A 20,966-nucleotide genomic window follows, 5' to 3' on the forward strand; every position below is an offset into this window, starting at 1 on the left:
ACTGTGAATACATTACTCCCTGCTGGCAGACTGCTGGAGAGGGCCTTGGCATTTTTCCTAGAAAAGGATTCTTACTCACCCCACCCCCAGCTGGAAGGGGAGGGTACTAGAATCTGACAGCCAGTAGAGAGAGGTGTGGAGCAAAATCAGTCATTTAACTGCTTGACACACAGCAGCTTTCACAGTGTGTTGTATGTATTTTCTTCTTGTTAAAAGATCAACATAATTCATGCATTAATAGTTTGCAAGTATTGTATTTGCTTCATTTCATGATGATGATGATGATGGCAGTCCGAATACCCATTTGTATTTTTCTGGAGGAAGTTCCCGTTCACACATGCAGGCATAACTTGCAGCAGCAGTAACCAGGGGCTAGAAGGACATGCCAATGGGAAAACCAGCTTTAATGATGTCACATTTTGTGACCTGGTTTACTGGGCAATTCTGTTCTCCTTCTCACTATATTCCTCCGTTTCTCTAATCCTCCTTTTGTACGTATTGCCTTCCCTGAATAATATTTTGCTACCAGAATACAGAAGGGAAAGTCCAGTTCTGAACGTCTCAGTGCATCTCTTGAGCCAACAAAGAATTAGTCTGGCTTTGTGAATGAGCCTGCAGAGCAAATCTGTAACCCAAGCCGCTCAATGAAATTGCACCAAAGCAAACAGCGCCAAATACACCACCTATCTCCCTGACACTCCAGGAAGTTACCTCTCTCCTTCCTAAGAATGACCTTGCTTTATCTGTAAAGAACGAGCTGCAGCAACAGATGCACAGCTCATATTCTGTTTATTCAAGATGCTTTCTATTATACTACTCTGCTCTTGTTCATTATTGCTGCCCTAAAGGCTTTTACTACACCGCTCGGTTGTTGGAAACCCTAATGGGCTGCTTCCATTTGATTAGTAACTACACGGTGCACCATATGCTGCCCCTTCGTTGCTGTACTATCACCCACCCATCTATCATATTTTCAATGTACCCATTATTTGATTAGTAACTACACGGTGCACCATGCTGCCCCTTCGTTGCTGTACTAGCACCCACCCATCATATCTTCAATGTACCCATTATTTGAACCCCCTCTGTGTTCCGTGCATCACGAACCTATTGTAACATGCTTTGAACTCTCTGGTTGGAAGAGCACGATATAAATAAGCGATAATGACTCTTAAGCATGCAGTTCTCCTCGAGTTTTCAGGGCATCCTCTCTGCAATGTAGCTGTGACCCCCTGTGCTTCAGCGTTCTGCACTGCTGCTGATCTCCAGGTCTGGGCCATGCAGCATTTTTTCTTAACTTGACATAGCTCAGAGCCTGACCTTCCTACACTGACCAAAAGCTGAAACTTCTGTATGAAATAACAAGACCCAAGGCTAAAAAAGCACCTGCCCCCAAGCCAAGAAAACATCTTAAGGAGTGGGCAATACATGCCTGAGTGCTGCAAAATAAATATGTATGACACAGTTGCATGCAAATCTCTCATATGCATATTCATTGTGGATATCCTGAAAACCAGACCTGTTTGCCTACCCCCGTCCTAAGTGGTTGGTTCATTTAAGGTCCTTTTCCAAAATGCTAGGTGGTTGTGCCCATCAATGTTGCACAGATCCTACCATGCACAGGCAGCATTATAGTAGACAGGTCCCTATTTGTTCTCCCTGGATGTTTAATAGCAGCTGTCAGGAGCAGGTAAAATTACCTGTAAATTGTGGTTAGGAATCAATAGAAATCTATGCAGTTTTTCATCTAATAACCATCTTTTTAAAAAGCATCTATTAAAAAAAAAAAATCAATGTACTCCAAGCAATCTGTGTTATTTTAATGTTAAGAGTTATCATTCATCCTGCCACACAGTTGGTTGCCTCTATATATTTATGTCGGGCTGGGCAGCATTCGCCTTACTCAAAGCTTCTAAAATCTAATTGGAATCTATCCCAGCTCCATTCACTTTTGAGATGACGCTAGCTGCCACACTCTTTGGGTAGTTCCCAATTTTTTCCTCTTCCTCCCTACCCCCACTAAAAAAAAAAAAAGAGCTTTTCTTGAAACTTCGGCAGCACTAACACCCCAAGGAGTCTGGGGCAGGAAGGAGGTGGGGGAGTGTCAGGGGTCTCTCGTAGCAGTTGGTGATCAGCCATGTTGGCTTCTCTTCCTTTCAAGAGGCAAACTAATGTCCCATTGCGACACAGAATTCACTGCACGTTTCTCTTGCATGGGGTTTGATCCTTGCTCTGATCCTGTATATACCGAGTTGTAATTTGATTAAGAATAATTACAGTAAGACCTGTAACGGCTGCCCTATGAGGAAAGGCCAAAGAAGTGTTAGGACTGTTCAGTTTGGAGAAGACTGAGGGGGGGATATGATAGAAGTCTACAGAATCATGAAAGGACTTGAACAAGTTAATGTGAATCGGTTATTTACTCTGTCAGATAATAGAAGGACCAGGAGGCACTCCATGAAGTTAGCAAGTAGCTCATTTAAAACAAATCAAAGAAAATTCTTTTTCACTCAGCACATAGTTAAGCTCTGCAATTCATTGCCAGAGGATGTGGTTACAGCAGTTAGTGTAACTGGGTTTAAAAAAGGTTTGGATAAGTTCCTATAGGATAAATCCATACTATGAAGGTAATTAATAAGCAATAGTAGCTTGTGATCTATCTAATGTTTGGGTACTTGTGACTTGGATTGGCCCCTGTTGAAAACAAGATACTGAGTTTGGACCCTTGGTCTTGACCCAGTATGGCATTTATGTTCTTATGCTTATGTTGACAATCATTGGGCTATACAATTCTGATCTTGTTGCACTAAATTTACATATGCAGTGCATGGACATGGCAGTGAATTTCAGTCCAGGTATGCTTTGTAGCGAGATGGTCTTGAATACATTTTCCCTGTCACAAAATAGATTGTTTGCTCTACAAAGGCCTTAAACATGTTGTTCTCCTAGGACAAACAGGATGGTAGTCCTCGCACATGGGTGACGTCGGATGGAGCCCAGCACGGAAAACTTGTCAAAGTTTCTAGAACTTTGACTGGACATACTGAGCATGCCCAAATCCACGCATCTGCATGGGTCCTGCTTCAGTCTTTTTTTTTTTTCTGCAGAGCTTTTTCTCGCATTTCTCTGAGCTCGTGCTTCTTTCTTTAAAAAAAAATAAATAAAAAGTGAAGGAAAACTTTCATCAATATTTTTAAGGCTTTTTCGTGTCTAGGTCCTTCTCAGGTTCCCTCTAGCCTCTTAGGTTTTTCGTCGAGCCAGCAAGTTTCTTTTTGTTCCATTCCCCATGGTGGCGGTGTCTCAGTACCTGCCAGTATCTATCGCACTGCTGTTGCCAGTTTCACCAGTTTGTTTCGACTATGGCCATTGGTTTCCGCCAATGCCCTCAGTGCCTGAGGACCATGTCCATCACGGACCTGCACGATGTCTGCATCCTGTGCCTGGGGGCATCGCATGATGTTCAGGGGTGTCATCTCTGCAACCAAATGACCCTGAAAGGATGTCGCACTTACATCAACTAGATGTAGAAGCTCTTTGGAGCAAGATAGTCCAAGCCATCGGTGGCATTGACGCTGAAGGACCATGGAGCCGCAGCGATGGACACGGAACCATCGACATCGGCGGGGCTGTCCGTTCCGTCAACGAATAAGGTCGCTGAAGAACGGCCACAGTCAGTCTCCTCCAGGCTGAGGACATCTGGGTTGTTGTCTTCGACCTTGGCACCAGGAAAAGACTTGGTTGAACACCAAGGCAAACCAAGGAAACATTGGCACAGGTTGCCATCGATGCATGGTGCTTTGCTCAGGTTGGCACAGGCGCTTGCTGTGTGCTACCAGTGCCTAGGCTGCTGGACGAAAGCCGAACACCTAGGGTCCCCTCCTCTGCAGATATCAATGAGGAGGAGGCCCCATATGACCCTTGGGGGGATGATAGAGGACTCGGAGGGTCTCCCCTCAGAGCCATCTCCAGAAGAGGAGCGAAGGTGGTCTCCACCTTAGGACCTGATCTTCACAGGTTTTGTGAAAACAATGGGCGGAAGCCATCCCGTTTCAGTTGCTGATGGAGGAGGATGCCAGACACAAGATGCTGGAAATCCTCCAGTTTGTGGGGGCTCCTAAGAAGATTGTGGCGGTCCTGGTACACAAGATCTTTAAGTTGCTGTTGTGGATTTGGGAAAACCCTCTCTGTTCCTCCCATCAACAGGAAAGCTGACGGGGTTTACCTCGTCCAACAGGATACCAGATTTGAAAAGTGTCAGCTGGCACACCAATTTGTAGTGGTTGAATCCGCTCTCAAGAAAGCCAAGCACTCTTGGACCAATGCCTCTGCACCCCTGGAAAGAGAGCACAGTGCGCTTGATGCTCTTGGGTTAAAAGTCTTTCAGAGGGCAATGCTTATAGCCTGCATTGCCTCTTACCAGCTCTATATGAGCCAATACTCTCGCAACCTCTGGAAGCAGGTGCAAGAGGCAGCCAAGTGGCTGCCTCAACATCAGCAAGACACTTTTCTGTTGCTGGTGCATTAGGGCCTGGAGTGCAAGAAACACAAGGTGCGCTCCACCCACGATGTTTGCGAGACGGCAGTGAGAGTCTCTGCAGCGGGAATCTGTGCTCGCAGAATGACATGGCTGCAGGCCTCAGATCTCCGACCAGAGGTACAGGACAGACTCATTGACCTGCTGTGTACAGGAGAGAATCTCTTTGGAGATAAGGTGAGGTATGCAGTAGCCCAGTTGTGGGATCATCGTGAGACCTTCCAGCATCTCTCCACCATCACTTTGGACCTGCCCTCCTCAGCCAGGAGGTCTGCGAGGTACGGTCAGATCTTTCTATCGCCAGAGGGAGTACTATCGTCCAGTCTCTTGTTCCCGTTTACAGAGGGGGGGGCTCTTGCGGCCATCCCAGGCAGCAGCAAGCTCCCAAGCTCCAACAGACTCCTCTGCCAAATCCCAGGATGGGATTTTGACTGGATCGTGGGGAACATATGCCAGCCACCCGTACATGAGACATTGGATTCCCTGGTCGGGGGCAGGCTGCAATTCTTTGCAAACCGGTGGCCCAGTGTAACCTCAGACTAGTGGGTTCTGTCCACCGTCTGATAAGGGTACCAATTCAATCTATTGGGTGTCTCGCCAGATTCTCCATGCCTATTTTGGGGGCCACTAGTGCATCAGGAGGTACTGTTACAGGAGCTTTCCGCCCTCTTAATGGCCAAAACAGTCAAGCTTGCTCCACCAAGGCAGTGAGGTAGGGATTTTACTCCTGGTACTTCCTGATTCCAAAGAGAACAGGGGGACTCTGTCCCATCCTAGACCTCAGGACTTTGAACAAGTTTTTAAAAAGAGAAAAGTTCAAGATGGTTTCCCTGGGCACCCTGATTCCCCTCCTACAAAAAGGGGACTAGCTATGCTCCCTTGATCTAAAGGACACATACTTCCTGAGACCTGGAAAGATCTCGATGTGGGTGTATCTCCAATTTGTGATGGGAAAACTGCGCTTCCAGTATAGTGTGTTGCCATTCGGGCTAGCGTCTGCCCCACATGTCTTCATAAAGTGCTTGGCCATGGTGGCGGTGCACCTCTGCAGGCTGGGAGTGCAGGTTTTCCCCTATCTGGATGATTGGCTGGTCAAGAGCACCTCTCAGGCAGAGCAATCCCTGCACTTGACCATATTTATTTTTATTTTATTTATTTAAGTTTTTCTATACCGGCATTCGCGATAAAAATCGCATCATGTCGGTTTACAATTAACAAGTAGATAGGGAACAAAAGGCAATAAATAACATTGATCTAAGTAATAATAATAATAAAACAATAGTAATAGTAGTAAAAAACGTTAAACAAGAGAAGGCTAAGGAATGCAGTTACAATAAAACAAGGGAGTAATATAACTTGGATCAGAGAAAAGAAGCAGGGGTTTAAATATATATAACATATATGCCAGTCAATGTGCTTATAGCGTTGAAGAATTGCCCTTATGAGGTAGGGATATTAATTACTATGATTAAGGCAAAGTCTGAGCGAATAGGTAATAATGGAATAGGTTTAGTTTAGTTCAGGAAAGGCTTTCGTGAATAGCCACGTTTTAAGTCTTGAGTCTTAAGTCTTAAGTCATATGAGTTTTGGAGTCATTAGGGTTCGTTATCAACTACCCAAAGTCCTATCTCAGCCTGTCACCTTAATTGGACTTCATTGGAGCTCTGCTATACACGACTCAGGTGAAAACCTTCCTGCCATTTATTATTTATTTAGAAGCTTTTATATACCGATGAACGTTGCAAATATCTCATCAGTTTACAATAAACAGAATGCAGCTAAAAGAGCTTTACATTGAAACAGAGAACAATAATAAAATTCCATTAAACTTAAAAATCACAATAAGAGAAAACTGATGGAAGAAATTGCATAATATGTGCCTAATAATACTAATAACTATAAGTATTTACAGGTATATACATGAATAAAGCCAGCGAGTAATATAAGTCAGAGAGAGGCGTTAGGTGTATGTTTGCTTGAAGAGGTGGGTTTTCAAGTTTTGTTTGAATTTTTTCGAGGATGATTCTTGGCGTAAGGAGGATGGGAGGTTGTTCCATAGCGTGGGCCCTGGTGCCATGCCACCAGGGTGCTTATGCTGGCATCCTATTGCGGGGGCAATTCAACAGAGCCAACAGGTATCAGTACAGCACCTTTGAGGCTGTTGGTCCACATGGCTGCAACAGTCCATGTTACTCCCCTGGCATGGTTACATATGTGCAGAGCCCAATGGATTTTGAGGTTGCAGTGGTGCCAGGCCACTCAGGGCCTCCAGGTTTGCATCCGAATCACTCTGCTACTCCAGGACTTTGTCCTGATGGCCTGTTCTCTCATATTTGGAAAAGGGAGTCTCCTTCCAAACAGCCTATCCAAATTGTCCTTACCATGGATGTGTCAAACCTGGGTGGGGTGCTCATGTAGATGAGCTCCGCACCCAGAGTCTATGGTCCGCTCAGGAAGCACAGTGTCAAATCAACTTGGAGCTCTGGGCGATCAGGTATGCTCTATAGGCTTTCAGAGATTGGTTGGCCAACAAACATGTCCTGATCCACACAGACAGCCAAGTGGAAATGTGGTTTATCAACAAGCAGGGAGGCACATGATTGTTCCTCCTGTGTCAGGAAATGGTCCAGATCTGGTCCTGGGCTCTGTCCCAGGGTATGCTGCTCCGGGCCACGTATCTGGCTGGTACAGAGGATGTGGTAGTGTATAGACTGAGTCATGCCTTCAGGCCCCACAAGTGGTCTCTGGACCCAGGGGGTAGAAAATTGGATCTTCCGTCTCTGGGGAAGCTAGGACATATATTTGTTTGCATCTCCCTGCAACAGGAAGGTGACTTGGTTCTGTTCCCTATACAGGTCAGACAGCAAACCAGCCTCTGACACCTTTGCCCGCCATTGGGTCAAGGGCCTTCTGTACGCGTATCCTCAGATTCCACTAGTGACAAAGACTATCCTGAAGCTGCGACAGGACCAAGGGACTATGATCCTCATAGCCCCTCATTGGCCGAGACAGGTCTGGTTCCCGCTCCTTCGGGAGTTATACTTCCAGGAACTCATCAGGCTGGGGACCTCCCCAGATTTCATCGTGCAGGATCAAGGCAGGCTGCGGCATCCAGACCTCCAGGCCCTGTCACTCACAGCCTGAATGTTGAGAGGTTAATCCTGCAGCTGCTTGATCTTTCAGAGGATGTGTCTTGAGTCTGATAGCTTCTCGAAAACCTTCCACTAGAAAGTCCTAAGGACAGAGGTGGAGAAGATTTTCCATGTGGTATGAGCAGAAGCCCCTAGATCCTTTCTACTGCCCAATAAACTGCTTGAATACCTTCTGCACCTCTCAGAAGCTGGCCTAAAAACCAAATCTGTTAGTTCATCTGAGTGCAATTGGCGCATACCACCATGGTGTAGTAGATGGTATGTCCATCTCTGTACAGCCCATAGTTGTACAGTTTATGCATGGCCTGCTTCAATTGAAGCCTCCCCTAAGGCTACTTGCTGTGTCTTGGGACCTCAACGTGCTGCTGGCTCAACTGATGAAAGCTCCTTTTGAGCTGCTGCGTTCCTGTTAACTGAAGTACCTGACCTGGAAGGTCATCATTTTGGTGATGGTCACTTCAGCACGCAGGGTCAGCGAGCTCTAGGCCTTAGTGACTTATCCACCGTATACCAAGTTTATCATGATAGGGTGAATCTGCATACGCACCCTAAGTTCCTGCCTAAGGTGGTGACGGATTTCCATCTTAACCAGTCAATCATCCTGCCAATATTCTTTCCCAGACCCTATTCACACCAAGGTGATCAATCCCTGCACAGTTTTGATTGCAAGAGAGCCTTAACCTTCTATCTGGTGTGGACAGAAGCATGTAGACAGTCCAACCAATCTTTCATTTCTTTTGACAAGAATAGATTGGGAGTTGCCATTGGCAAACAGACACTATCCAATTGGCTAGTATACTGCATCTCCTTCTGTTTTGCCCAGGCGGGATTGCATCTTGAGGGTCATGTCAAGGCTCATTCTGTCAGAGTCATGGCAGCATCGGTGTCCCACTTGCAAGCAGCTCCTGTGGAGGAGATCTGCAAGGCTGCAACGTGCAGTACTCTCCACACGTTCGCATCTCACTACTGTCTGGATGGCTGATGTGTGAAAATAGGTTTGGCCAGTCTATCCTCTGGAATCTTTCTGAGTTGTAGAACCCACCTCTTCCCTGCCTAGGGCTCATGTCTGGGTTCAGGCTGCCCCCCCCCCCCCTCTGTTACCAACAGCACCGGTGGTGGTTGTGCTTGTTGGTGCTGGTTGATCTCCTTTTGTGTTGGGGAGCAGCCTGTAGCTAGGGATTCACCTATGTGTGAGGACTACCATCCTGCTTGTCCTAGGAGAAAGCAGAGCTGCTTACCTGTAACAGGTGTTCTCCTAGGACAGCAGGATGTTAGTCCTCATGAAACCCACCTGCCACCCTATAGAGTTGGGTTTCTCCTGATTTTGTTTTATTTTTATCGTAATTCTATGTTATGAGACTGAAGAGGGGACCCCATGTGGATTATGGCATGCTGGGCATGCTCAGTATGTCCTGTCAAAGTTCTAGAAACTTTGACATACGTTTTCCATGCTGCGCTCCATCCAATGATGTCACCCATGTATGAGGACTATCATCCTGCTGTCCTAGGAGAACACCTGTTACAGGTAAGCAACTCTGTTGTACCCTGGTATCAGGAGGCTAAGTTAATGTCACATCCCACCACCGACAGCAAACCATTTGCTCTGCTTCTGTGTCACTCGGCACTGGAGATTGCAGTGAAAAGGTTTTGAGATTTTACCCTTCACCATCCACCTTCAGGGTTTTGTGCAAACCACCAGATGTTTGCAATAGTATTTAAAGCTTTCTAATGTGTAAAATTAGATTCCGATCTCTTTGAGCTGGTGGTGTTTGCTGACAGGCCTCCCAAACTGGCCACCACACGAGAGGAAGGAAGCGGAGGAGATATGTGTGGAATCGCTTGACAGGCAGGGCCTCAAAAAAAAAAAAAAAAAGCATCTCTGACTTTACTGATGATTTTCTTTGCTGGCTAGCACTTAAACCCATTTTCAGTGTGGGGATAAAGAATTGCACGTGGTGTTTGCCTTAGAACTCCTCCCTTGCCGCCCTACTAACGACACAGTCCGATACAAGCATTTGTGTAAATAACGGTGTCTTGCCTTTTCATTTCCAGGGTAAGATAGCAGAACGTGGCACACACTATGACCTCCTCGCCAGCCCTGCCAGCCTGTACTCGGAGATGTGGCACACACAGAGCAACAGGATGCAGAACGGCACCCAGGAACGGAAACGGGGAGAGCAGCGTGAGCGGCTGTCCAAGGAGGAGGAAAGGAAGAAGTTGCAGGAAGAAATCATTAACAGTGTGAAAGGCTGTGGGAACTGCTCCTGCTAACCGCTGGCGTCTCTTGGGAAGAGACGCTGGCGGCTCCTAGGCTTTTTTTTTTTTTTTTACTGTCACAATGAGGCATCACATCTTGCAACCAAAGGATTTTTATTTCTGGATCTGCCAAGAATGTACTATGTTTAGTGAGATTCCTGCGAAAGCTTTTCCCCAGGTTTGCTGTTTTATTGGTAATTAAGGTGTATGTAATGATTGCTTGGACTTGTGTGGCACCTCTCATTCAAGCTTTACTCGGAGGGCACGCCCGCAGCGACCTCTGGGATGGCTTAGCCGGGCAGCACGTTTCTGGAGCACAATCTGCATTTTAAGTCCGCACAGATAATGGAGCAGGAACAGTTGTTATCCAATAACACAGCTGAGTTAAGGGGAAGGCTCGGGGAGGCAACTTCTTGTGTCCGGGGTTGCACAGAAGCCAGTAGCAGAGCTGGTATTAGAACGAATCACACAAATACAAACTCTGCCACTGCCCCCTCACTCCGTGACCATGGACAAATAACGAACACATCACGCCTTGATTCTTTGCACTTTTACCCTTGCAGAATGACCATGAATGTATGAGTAGTCTGAGTGTTTGCCTCTGTTCTAAGTCATGTTAAAAATAATAATAATAATATGAAGGCCTTCCCATTGTCCACAGGAGGCAGTTGTGTACTGTGCAGCCTTATCTGCTGCTTAAAAAATATTTTCTTGCAGTTGAGCTGAGGAAAAAAAAAAAATTATTGGGGCTTAGGATGATTCTTTCGGGAGATATCGGGCAAATATCCTGCTTTGTTTTCTTTGTCAGCTCCTGCAAAAACTCTTCCTGATGTTTCCAATAACGTGTGTGTGTGTGTGTGGGGGGGGGGTGTTTCTCCACTGAAAATGCCACGTTTCCGTCCTTTCTGATGGATGGTCATTAATGGTATGTAAAACATCATTCCTCCTAGGATCCCAGTCCTTAGTGGTTCCATTTATAATCATAGCTTCAGGGAAGACTTTTTGTATCTTTTTTTATTGTGATATACAGTGAAAATTCAACCACAAATCTTCAATTATAAAGCCAGAAAATATTTCCTGCATTTTTTAGTTAATATTTTTAATACAAATTTGCATGGTCCTAGAGAAAAATGAAATGTATCTGCTGCTTTTCATTTTCTCTGCTTAAAAAATGTGCTCTTAAAGTAGTCTGTGTGGCCCCCTTTGATGGAGTGAAGTTAGGAAACCATCTTTTCTGTGCTGTTATTTCACCATTGTAAGCTGAATCTTTCTCCGATGCGCCAGCAGAAAGCCGAAGGCCGAGCAGAAGCTAAAAACTAAGAACTGGGATCATTAAGTGACTTGGTAAATGAGTCTGACTCGAAGGGAATGTGAGGCTGTGAAAATGAGTGAAACTTCACTTAGCCTGGGTTACACTGATCATTAAAAGTTCTGCTTTTATAATCTGCAGTACGGCCATAGAGTTGGGTTGTAAAACAGTCCCAGGTGCATTTTTAAGTGTTGTGGGTTACAAACAATTTTTCCTTTTGGGAATTAGCATAAAATGCTCTAAAGCCAATCAAATTAAACGTTACCAAGTACCAGATTTCCTCCGCCAAAAAACCTAGTTTTATCTAGTGGCCGACGTGGGTTACCCATCTAACATGATGCAGTGAACCAGCCGCCCATTGAAGCCCAACGCTCTTTCCTCACTAGTGGTTTTTTAATCTTGTGCCTTGCGTTCATGATGGTTTTTTTTTATAGGAAATTGTTTAACGTAAGATGAAAATGTTGCCATCTTCATAAAACAATATTGTATAAACTCTGTATGTGGCTGGAACATTATTTTTGTACAAGGTGGCAGCAGAGAAAGACGTGGTCCACAGGTCGTACTCAATCTGTGCTCTTCTCCTGCCACTGGAACCCCTCTGTGTCTGTCCCATGCTCGCTTGATTCCTCTCCCTGTTTTGCTTCCATTCGTCTCCTGTCAGTGAAACACAGCATTTTCTCACTTTCCTTTTCAGCCTCCGTCTCTCCATCTTTGTTTGATTACTCCCCTTCTCCTTGAGGTTTTTTTTTTCTATGGAAAATACTACCATTGGGTGCTTTATTGAAGCCTGCTGGATATTTGACTGTATCCTATCTCCTCTCTTTTTTCTTCTTCTTCTTTCCTGTAGAGATTTCATCCTTTGTTACTTCAGTCTCTCCATATATGACACTAGTTATCCACAGAAGCACATTCCATGTCTGAACTGTTCCGTTATGCCTGTAGGATAAGACTAGCTTTGGTCACAGGTGACGTAAAGAATCCTCATTCGTAACATATTTAGTGATCAGAGGCTTTTGGGACATTGCCACATCATACAAAAAAACCTCTCCTTGACTCTTTGCCCAGGACCATTCATGCCACCATGCTAGTGCTCTTCTCTGCTGCCAAGATTTGGGTTTGAAGGCTGCTCCTGCAGGCTGCCTGGGAATGGTAACGCCGTGGAAGTTAACCTTCAGAGAAGAGTAGAGGGATATGAGCAAACCGCTGCACAGTGGCCGACTACAAAAGCAGCTTTGGAAAAACCTGAAACTTTTGGGCAGACATCAGCATGCTTCTGGATTACAACATAAAAGAAGAGATTGCTGCAGTATCCCTGAGGAGAGCGATCAAACAAGACTGATTTCTGGAAAGTGGCAGGAGGGGGAACCACCTGTAAGCAGCCATTTATCCTTTTGTATAACTGATCATATTTCCTGATAGAGTAGGGTGAACATCAGAATGTTTTTAGCATCTAGGACTGAAGCAAATGTGTTTTCACTGAAACCTCATTAGAAAAACAAGTCCATCTGCCACGGAGTAAAATCTGTTCTTATGCACTCCAACCAGAGTTACTCATGAATCCTTATTGATCCTTGGGACATCCAAGGTATTAAATTGCATCTTCACACACAACATTATGGCTGCAAAATACTTCCAAGAGAAACATAAAGGATTTAATTGTAATCCCCAATCTGGCATGTTTCAATGTACAGTGTGCCTGGACCAAAAAGAACAAATTTTATTTTGCTCTAGCTATATCGTATGACTCCAAGTTGGTATGGCACAGCCTCGCTTAGCGAATGAATCAAGAAGTCCTTTTTGAGGCAGCTGTTGGTACAGCTGCCATGAGAGAGCCTACACCCAGCATGGTATCAACGTTAGAACATTGTCTGAACCAGGTACTGGAAGCGCCCTTGCCTATTCTGATGTTAGAATATGCATCTTAATTTATCCTTTTTTATATTGGACATTGGCAATATAAAACTTAATCCTTTAAGTCACCGAATAAAGTAATCCCATCATTCTCACCCATACATCTCCCAGTCTATAGTGGAAAGGCACGGCGGGAGCAACTCAGTGATGTCGCTGGAATCCTGTTGGGATTACTGTTCAGTTGCTGCCCAGTTTCTTCCCTGTGGTCCTCCATTTTGTGGGCAGCCAAAGCACAGGAAGAAAAGCAAAGGAGCATCTTCTGATTCTTTTCAATTTACAGATTTTTTTCCTTATTTACTGGTACTTAAGGCCTTCCGTGTGTGAGGCCATTCATCTAGGGCATTTAGATGTCTTTCCAGAGAGTGGTACATTGGGAAGCATCTCAGAAGTACAGAGTAGGAGGTAGGCACAGTTGGGGGGGGGGGGGGTTTCTTTTTCTCCTCCCCAAGACCATTTATGTATGTTACCTGGCTTGCTCTATGGTTTGGAATTCCGGTGCTGCTGTTCTCACACCACTGGGGGGGATGCTTCTAATCTCTTACTCTAGAAGCCTGGGCTTGACAATCCATTGCTGCCTTCATGTCGTTTTTTTTTTTGTTTTTTTTTTAAGATGAATGCTGCTTCACGAATGATGACCATATTTATTAATAAAAAGATTTGAAGTCTGGTGCTTCGCAGTACGTGCTTACATGCACAGCACCCGTGGTGGGGTTTGTACCTGTGATCGCCATCCGGGGTTTGTTCTCCTGAGCAGAGAACAGGAAGTTGGGACCTTACGGCCAAGTCGGATCCTACATTTGCTGCCTCCCACCATGAACCCTGACGGGAGAGGTGGGTTTGTAACCTCTTCACGTTTCACGATTTGTTTTGTGATCCTGGGACAGAACTGTATGAGCGGGTGTAATTGGATTTGTACAGGAATTTCTCAGCGTGTTTAGCTGTACAGCAGGAAACTGATTTCATACCAGCAATATTCAGAAATGTGAATGTTTAAACAATGTGCTGCCAAAAGCCTCAGGGCTTCAGGTATTCCCAAGCATTTTTATTGATTGTAGATCAGTCATGACATTTTAACTTCTCTATTTCCGTGTTTGAAATATGGATTTAACTTATTGACGTTGGTTTTACTCTCAATGCATAAAACTCATTTGAGCTGTACAGTAAAGATATAAATAGGCTAATATCTGTAGCATATTTCTTTTTTTTTCTTTTAGCTGCATATTAAAATAGATCTGACTGAATACTGCAGGGAGACTTCTTATCAACTTTGTTGTTAATATTAATCACTGTACATATAATTATTGTTTTAAATAAATTACCTTTTGATTATCTTGTGGTGAATTGACATCCATGTCCCGAGAAGGAAATTTAATTCACAGTTTTAAACAATCTCTCCAGAGATTTCTTTGAAAAATGGAATTCTCTGTGCTGTAAATAGGCAGTTTATCAGGATCTGTACTTCTCCCCAAAACATTTGGGGGAAAATGAATACTACAGTGTGTGTGTTCTAACATGATTTAAATGAACCCAGAGCAGAGGGTTCTGCCACCAGGATGCGTCAGACCAAGAGATTAGAGTCTGATGTAAAAGGAAGAGCAATCACTTTGATAGTAACACGTGCTCAGAAATGGGTTCTTGATTTTCAGTGGATTTCTTTTCCCTCCCAGCTCTGGCAGCTCTAGAGAGTGAGGAGTGAGGCACAGCCTCAGTTACTGCTCTTTGGCTGGTGGGGGGCTGCCGTGGGTAGTGGCGGTTATCTTTCCTCACCTTCCTCCCTGGCCGACCCAAATAAGTGGAATATCCAAACCCTGCTTCCTGGTAGTGCAGTGCTTACAGCTAGAGCCGTGATCTACTCTCCATTGCATCTTACCGCCAATAGTCTGACAAACATTCTATTAACAGATTTTTTACAATATGGTATTGTGTGAAAGTGGAAATTTAAGAATTGCCCCTGTGCATGTCAGTTGTGACAAGTGCACAATAATCTGAAGGTGTACTGGGATGCTACAAATTGCATCAGTCTGAGCATGCTTCTTGTCCCTTGGACAGTTGTGACTTCTCTGTAATTCCTACAGAAAATGGATGCAGTGATGGATACTAAATAAGTCCCAATAATTATAAAAAGAACTCTGCTATACATTAAAAACATAGAATATGACGGCAGAGAAGAGACTTCAAGGTCTATCTAGTCTGCCCTGCTCTATTCCTGCTGCAGACCCCAGTTGGCTTCCCCTCATTTCTTCATAGCTAGAAAATCCTCTGTACTTCTTGCTTTCTTGAATTCTTATCACTGTCTCTCTCCATCACCTCCCCTGGGAGGCTATTCTGTACATTCATCACCTTTTATGTTAAGAAATCTTTTCTGATGTTGCTCCTCTTTAGAACCTCTTATGACCTCGTGTTTTAGGGCATTCTTTCCATTGACAGAGGTTTGCGTGTTGTGCATTATTTTATACCTTTGAGATATTTGAATGTGCCTGTTTTATCCCCTCATCAATCGTCTCTTCTTGGGTGTACATATTTACGACCTTAAGTCTCATTTCATAAGATTTTTGGTGTAGACCCTGCACCAATATATGTTGCTTTGCCCCCGTCCATATTCTTTAGGCGGGAAGGCCACTGAAATTTCACATTATTCTATGTGAGATCTCACTGACAACCTCTACAGAGACATTATCACCAACTTTACTGGTTATGCCTCTCCCTATACATGCTAGGATCCATCTGGCTCTTGCTACTGCCTTATTTTGCTACCTTGGTGTTCCCCACAGATACCGGTGCTGGGCACCATGCACCTCAGAGACCCCCAATCTCATCTCGCAGAATCAGGGCACCTTGCACCATCCAAACCTCCAGGCACTAGCCCTCACGGCTTGGATGTTGAGTGCATAGTTTCCAGCCTATGTCTCCCAAGTCCTGCTGGCATCTCGAAAGCCCTCCACCAGGGAGTCCTACAGCTTGAAGTGGAAAAGGTTTTCCATCTGGTGCAAGGATCATGATTTAGGCTTTTTCTCATGCCCCCCTCCCCTGCCTGTTGGACTACCTGTGGCAGCTGTCTGAGTCTGGGCTTCAGACTAGCTGTACCTCAGCACGTACCATCGAGGTATCGCTGGCACGCCTGTTTCAGTCCAACCTTTAGTGGGCCATTTCATGCGAGGCCTCCTCCAGTTGAAGCCCCCTCTTCAGCCTCCATTTGCATCTTGGGACCTCAATGTTGTCCTGGTGCGTCCTTCTTCTGAGCTGCTGCAATCCTGCAACCTGAGGTTCCTCACCTGGAAAGTCATATTCCTGGTGGCGATTTACTTCGGCTCGTAGGGTCAGTGAGCTTCAGGCTCTGGTTACGTACGCACCATACACGAAGTTATTTCACGATTGTGTGGTCTTACGTACGCATCCGAAGTTTCTGCCCAAGGTTGTGACTAATTTTCATATCAATCAGCCAATCGTTTTACCCACCTTCTTTCCGAGGCCTCATTCCCACCCAGGAGAATGGGCTCTTCATACCTTGGACTGTAAAAGGGCCTTGGCTTTCTACCTCAATCGCACTGCCAGCCACACAGTCCACCCAGCTCTTCACGTTCTTTGATTCCAACCAGCTAGGAGTGGCAGTGGGTAAACAGACCTTGTCGAACTGGCTAACAGATTGTATCGCCTTCTGCTATACACAGGCAGGCCTTCCGCTAGCTGACAAAGTAAAGGCTCACTCTGTGTGGGCTATGGCGACGTCTGTGGCGCGTTTGCGTGCAGTCCCTGTCAAGATCTGCAGAGCCGCAACCTGGAGTTCTCTTCACATGTTTGTGTCTCATTATTGCTTAGATAAAGACTGGCGTCAGGACAGTGCCTTTGGTCAATCCGTCCTGCGCAGCCTGTTCCACATCTGAACCCAACTCTTCGTGCCTTTGTGGTTACCAGACAGTCCCCTGCTGTCATCAATGCCGCAGTTGTATTGTGCCCATTGGCACCTTGTTCAGTCGCTGTTGGTCTCTCCTGTTAGCAGGGGCAGTCTGGAGCTTGGTATTCACCCACATGTGAAGACTATCAACCTGCTTGTCCTATGAGAAAGCGCAGTTGCTTGCCTGTAACAGGTGTTCTCCTAGGACAGCAGGATGTTAGTCCTCAGGAATCCTGCCCGCCTCCCCATGGAGTTGGGATCTCCTTTCGGTTTGTTTTATTTTTTCACTCATATTTTTGCTCTGTTATGAGACTGAAGGGGGATCTCCCATGGATGCGTGGACAGTGAGCATGTCCAGCCTGCTAATCTGCTGGTCAAAGCTTCTAGAAACTTTTTCTTTGCCGAACTCCATCAAATGATGTCACCCATATGTGAGGACTAACATCCTGCTGTTCTAGGAGAACACCTGTTACAGGTAAGCAACTGTGCTTTTTCTTCTAATCCCTTTACAGTATCATTCACAAAGAGACTGATCAGAATCAGCCCCGAGACCAATCCTTGCTGTACTCTTCTACTAATCACTCTTCTTTCCTTTGAGTGAATTCCATTTACCATCACTCTGTATTGTCTGTCATTTAACCAGTTTCTAATCCAATACACCACCTTGGGGCCCACCCCAAGGATGTTCCGTTTATTTAGGAGCTTCCTCGCCAGAGCCAGTGCAACAATATTTGATGCCCTAGGCAAACCTTCAGTCAGGCCACCCACAATCCCCACCTTACCTATTGGCAGCAGCTCCAGCATAACACTTCCACCTACCTGTGGCACTCTAGGCAACCATCTAGTTTGCCTAATGGAAGCACTGGCCCTGTTCCTTGCAAGACAATTTCAAAAGCTTTGCTACAATCCAAGTATACCACATGCAGAACACGCCCCTAATTCTCTGATTGCAAGCCAAAGGTAAGGATCCAATCTCCTTTTGGTAAAAGCCATGCTGCCTTGGATCTTGCATGCTGCTGGATTTAATTATTTCACTATCCTTTCCTTAGTCACTGAAGTGAGGCTAACTGGCTTACAATTTTCAATCTCTGCCCAATATTTACTTTCTCCAGTGTCATGGAACCACTTCTGTCTCCAAAGATCAATTGAACAAGTCCTTTCGTGGACCCACCAGAACCTCCCTGATCTCCCTTAATATAAGAACATAAATTGCCATGCTGGGTCAGACCAAGGGTCCATCAAGCCCAGCATCCTGTTTCCAACAGAGGCCAAACCAGGCCACAAGAACCTGGCAATTACCAAAACACTAAGAAGATCCCATGCCACTGATGCAATTAATAGCAGTGGCTATTCCCTAAGTATAATTGATTAATGGACTTCTCCTCCAAGAACTTATCCAAACCTTTTTTGAACCCAGCTACACTAACTGCACTAACCACATCATCTGGCAACAAATTCCAGAGCTTAATTGTGCGTTGAGTGAAAAAGAGTTTTCTCCGATTAGTCTTAAATGTGCTGCTTGCTAACTTCATGGAATGCCCCCTAGTCCTTCTATTATCCAGAAGTATAAATAACCAATTCACATCCTACTGTGTTTCCCGTCTGTTTATTTTTAGTTTTGCTAGTTTCATACAAACCTGTTTCGTGAATGGAGTAACATCTACATCACTACAAGTGCTCCTTCCTACTGTGGTTCTTCTCCAGTCCCTTCTTCATCGAACACCAAGCAAAAGTATTTGTTTAGCATTTCTGCTTTTCCTTTGTCATTTTCTCCACACTTCTCTTCAGTCTTGCAATCTCACCTGTGCCTTTCACTGTGTACCTGGAAGTCTTGCCACTTTGCTCTAAGCCTTGGATAGATTTTCTTCCACTTGAATCTTTGCCTACCTTCCCAGTCTCCCTCAGGTTTTCCAGATATTTTCATGTAGTCTTTCTGTGATCAGTTGTATCTTTTGAATACAAATTTTTTTTTTACCTTTTTCAGCTACGTTGAAAACTGTCAAGCTCCTTTTCCTCTTATGTATTTTCCTAACATAAAAAGAAGCTACAAGGACTATAAATATTTAAGTTTAGCCCACTGTTTTACTACACAGATTGTTCAGCTTTGCCAGCGCCTTCTTAAGGTCTATTCCCATTTTAACAAAGTTGGTACTCTTTTTGTATTAACCATTCTGCCACCCACCTGGATATTAGAAACACTTTCCCCACTTTAAAAGCACCAGGTCTGGTATTGCTCCCTTTCTCATGGATCTGTTTCCATTTGTCTTGGGAGTACCCCTAGAAGGTTATCTAGGATCTCTCTACTTCTAATTGATTCCACAGATGGGATAGTCATTCACTTAGAGCAAATTAAAATCTCCCACAGGTAATCCCTCTCCTTTCATTCTCATCCTCTGTGTCATCAATTCTATAGCTAGCTCTTTTGCTGCTGTAGATAATTCTGTAAATAGAAGTGCCATCCTCCATGTTCCAAGATGACACATAGCATCTCCTTTTCTCCTACATCCTCCTTTTCAACTGCTTTATTAGTTTGTTGGGTTTTTTTTAATATAAATTGCTACACTTACCTATTTTTCTGCCTTTCATATCCTTCCTAAAGAGATTGTAGCCCATTAGGGCCATCTCTCAGACCATGTCTTGGTGATAGCAACACTATCTGGATTCACCTCCACCATCGGTGCTTACAAATCTGGAATTTAAATAGATAGACTATGAGCATTAGTCTTCATAACCTTCTAGATATCTTTCCTTGCCTTGGTGTTCCTCTGTATACATTCATACCTGCTCCTCTTACATTCCCTATTACTTACACATAACTTTGCCAAATGTTCACTTTTGTTGTGTTCTTTACCAACTTCATTTGTTAGGGGTGACAGCCTGATGCAATTAGTTTCCATCCAGCAGCACCCTCATCCTGTTCAAGTTCCTGTGTACGTATAATTCAAAGCTCTCGCACATGATCTTAATTCCTATCACAAATAGATGCAGGTCATCCATACACTAAAGCCTTTCCTTGTTCCAGTTACAACCACCAGTTCTTGAGCCATGCATTGAAGCAGTTGATGCTACATAGTCTTTTTACCCCTGGAGCAGACACTAATTCAGAAAATGCTAGGGTGTTTACCTACTGCCTCATTTCCTTTCCCAATCTCTAACTGCACCTCTACTTGTGGAATAAAGGTGTGGTCTCACCATGGAGCGATACAGAGGCATTATGACATTTTCCGTTTTATTCACCATTCCCTTTCTAATAATTCCCAACATTCTGTTTGCTTTTGCTGCTGCAGCACACCGAACCGGTGATTTCTATGACACCTAGATCTTTCTTGGGTTGTAGCACCTAATATGGAACCTAACTGTGTAACTATAGCAAGGGTTATTTTTCCCTATATGCATCACCTTGCACTTATCCACATTAAATTTCATCTGCCATTTTGATGCCCAATTTTCCAGCCTCACAAGGTCTTCCTGCAATTTATCACAATCTGCTTGTGATTTAACTACTCTTAACAATTTTGTATCATCTGCAAATTTGATTATATCACTCATCGTATTTCTTTCCAGATCATTTATAAATATATTGAACAGTAAGGGTCCCAATACAGATCCCTGAGGCACTCCTGTCCACTCCCTTCCACTGAGAAAATTGTCCATTTAATCCTACTCTCTGTTTCCTGTCTTTTAGCCAGTTTGCAATCCACGAAAGGACATCGCCACCTATCCCATGACTTTTTACTTTTCCTAGAAGTTTCTCATGAGGAACTTTGTCAAACGCCTTCTGAAAATCCAAGTATACTATATCTACCGGTTCACCTTTATCCACATGTTTATTAACTCCTTCAAAAAAGTGAAGCAGATTTGTGAGGCAAGACTTGCCCTGGGTAAAGCCATGCTGACTTTGTTCCATTAAAC

The 20,966-nt window shown here is 44.5% G+C and overlaps 1 protein-coding gene across 4 annotated transcripts in view; it reads left to right on the plus strand.

Moving 5' to 3' along the window:
* Positions 1 to 14,488, plus strand: part of ABCB7 (ATP binding cassette subfamily B member 7) — a 169,065-nt gene extending 154,577 nt beyond the window's left edge. For 3 of the 4 annotated variants that reach the window (XM_029607661.1, XM_029607662.1, XM_029607664.1), the window contains one exon: positions 9,739 to 14,488. In XM_029607661.1, the coding sequence (XP_029463521.1) occupies positions 9,739 to 9,957 (219 nt within the window). In that variant the 3' untranslated portion in view covers positions 9,958 to 14,488. The remainder of the gene's footprint in view (positions 1 to 9,738) is intronic. The other variant, XR_003857574.1, reaches the window with a different exon arrangement.
* The last annotated feature ends 6,478 nt before the right edge of the window (positions 14,489 to 20,966 follow it).

The sequence above is a fragment of the Rhinatrema bivittatum genome, chromosome 6 (genome assembly GCF_901001135.1).
Source record: "Rhinatrema bivittatum chromosome 6, aRhiBiv1.1, whole genome shotgun sequence".
NCBI lineage: Eukaryota > Metazoa > Chordata > Amphibia > Gymnophiona > Rhinatrematidae > Rhinatrema > Rhinatrema bivittatum.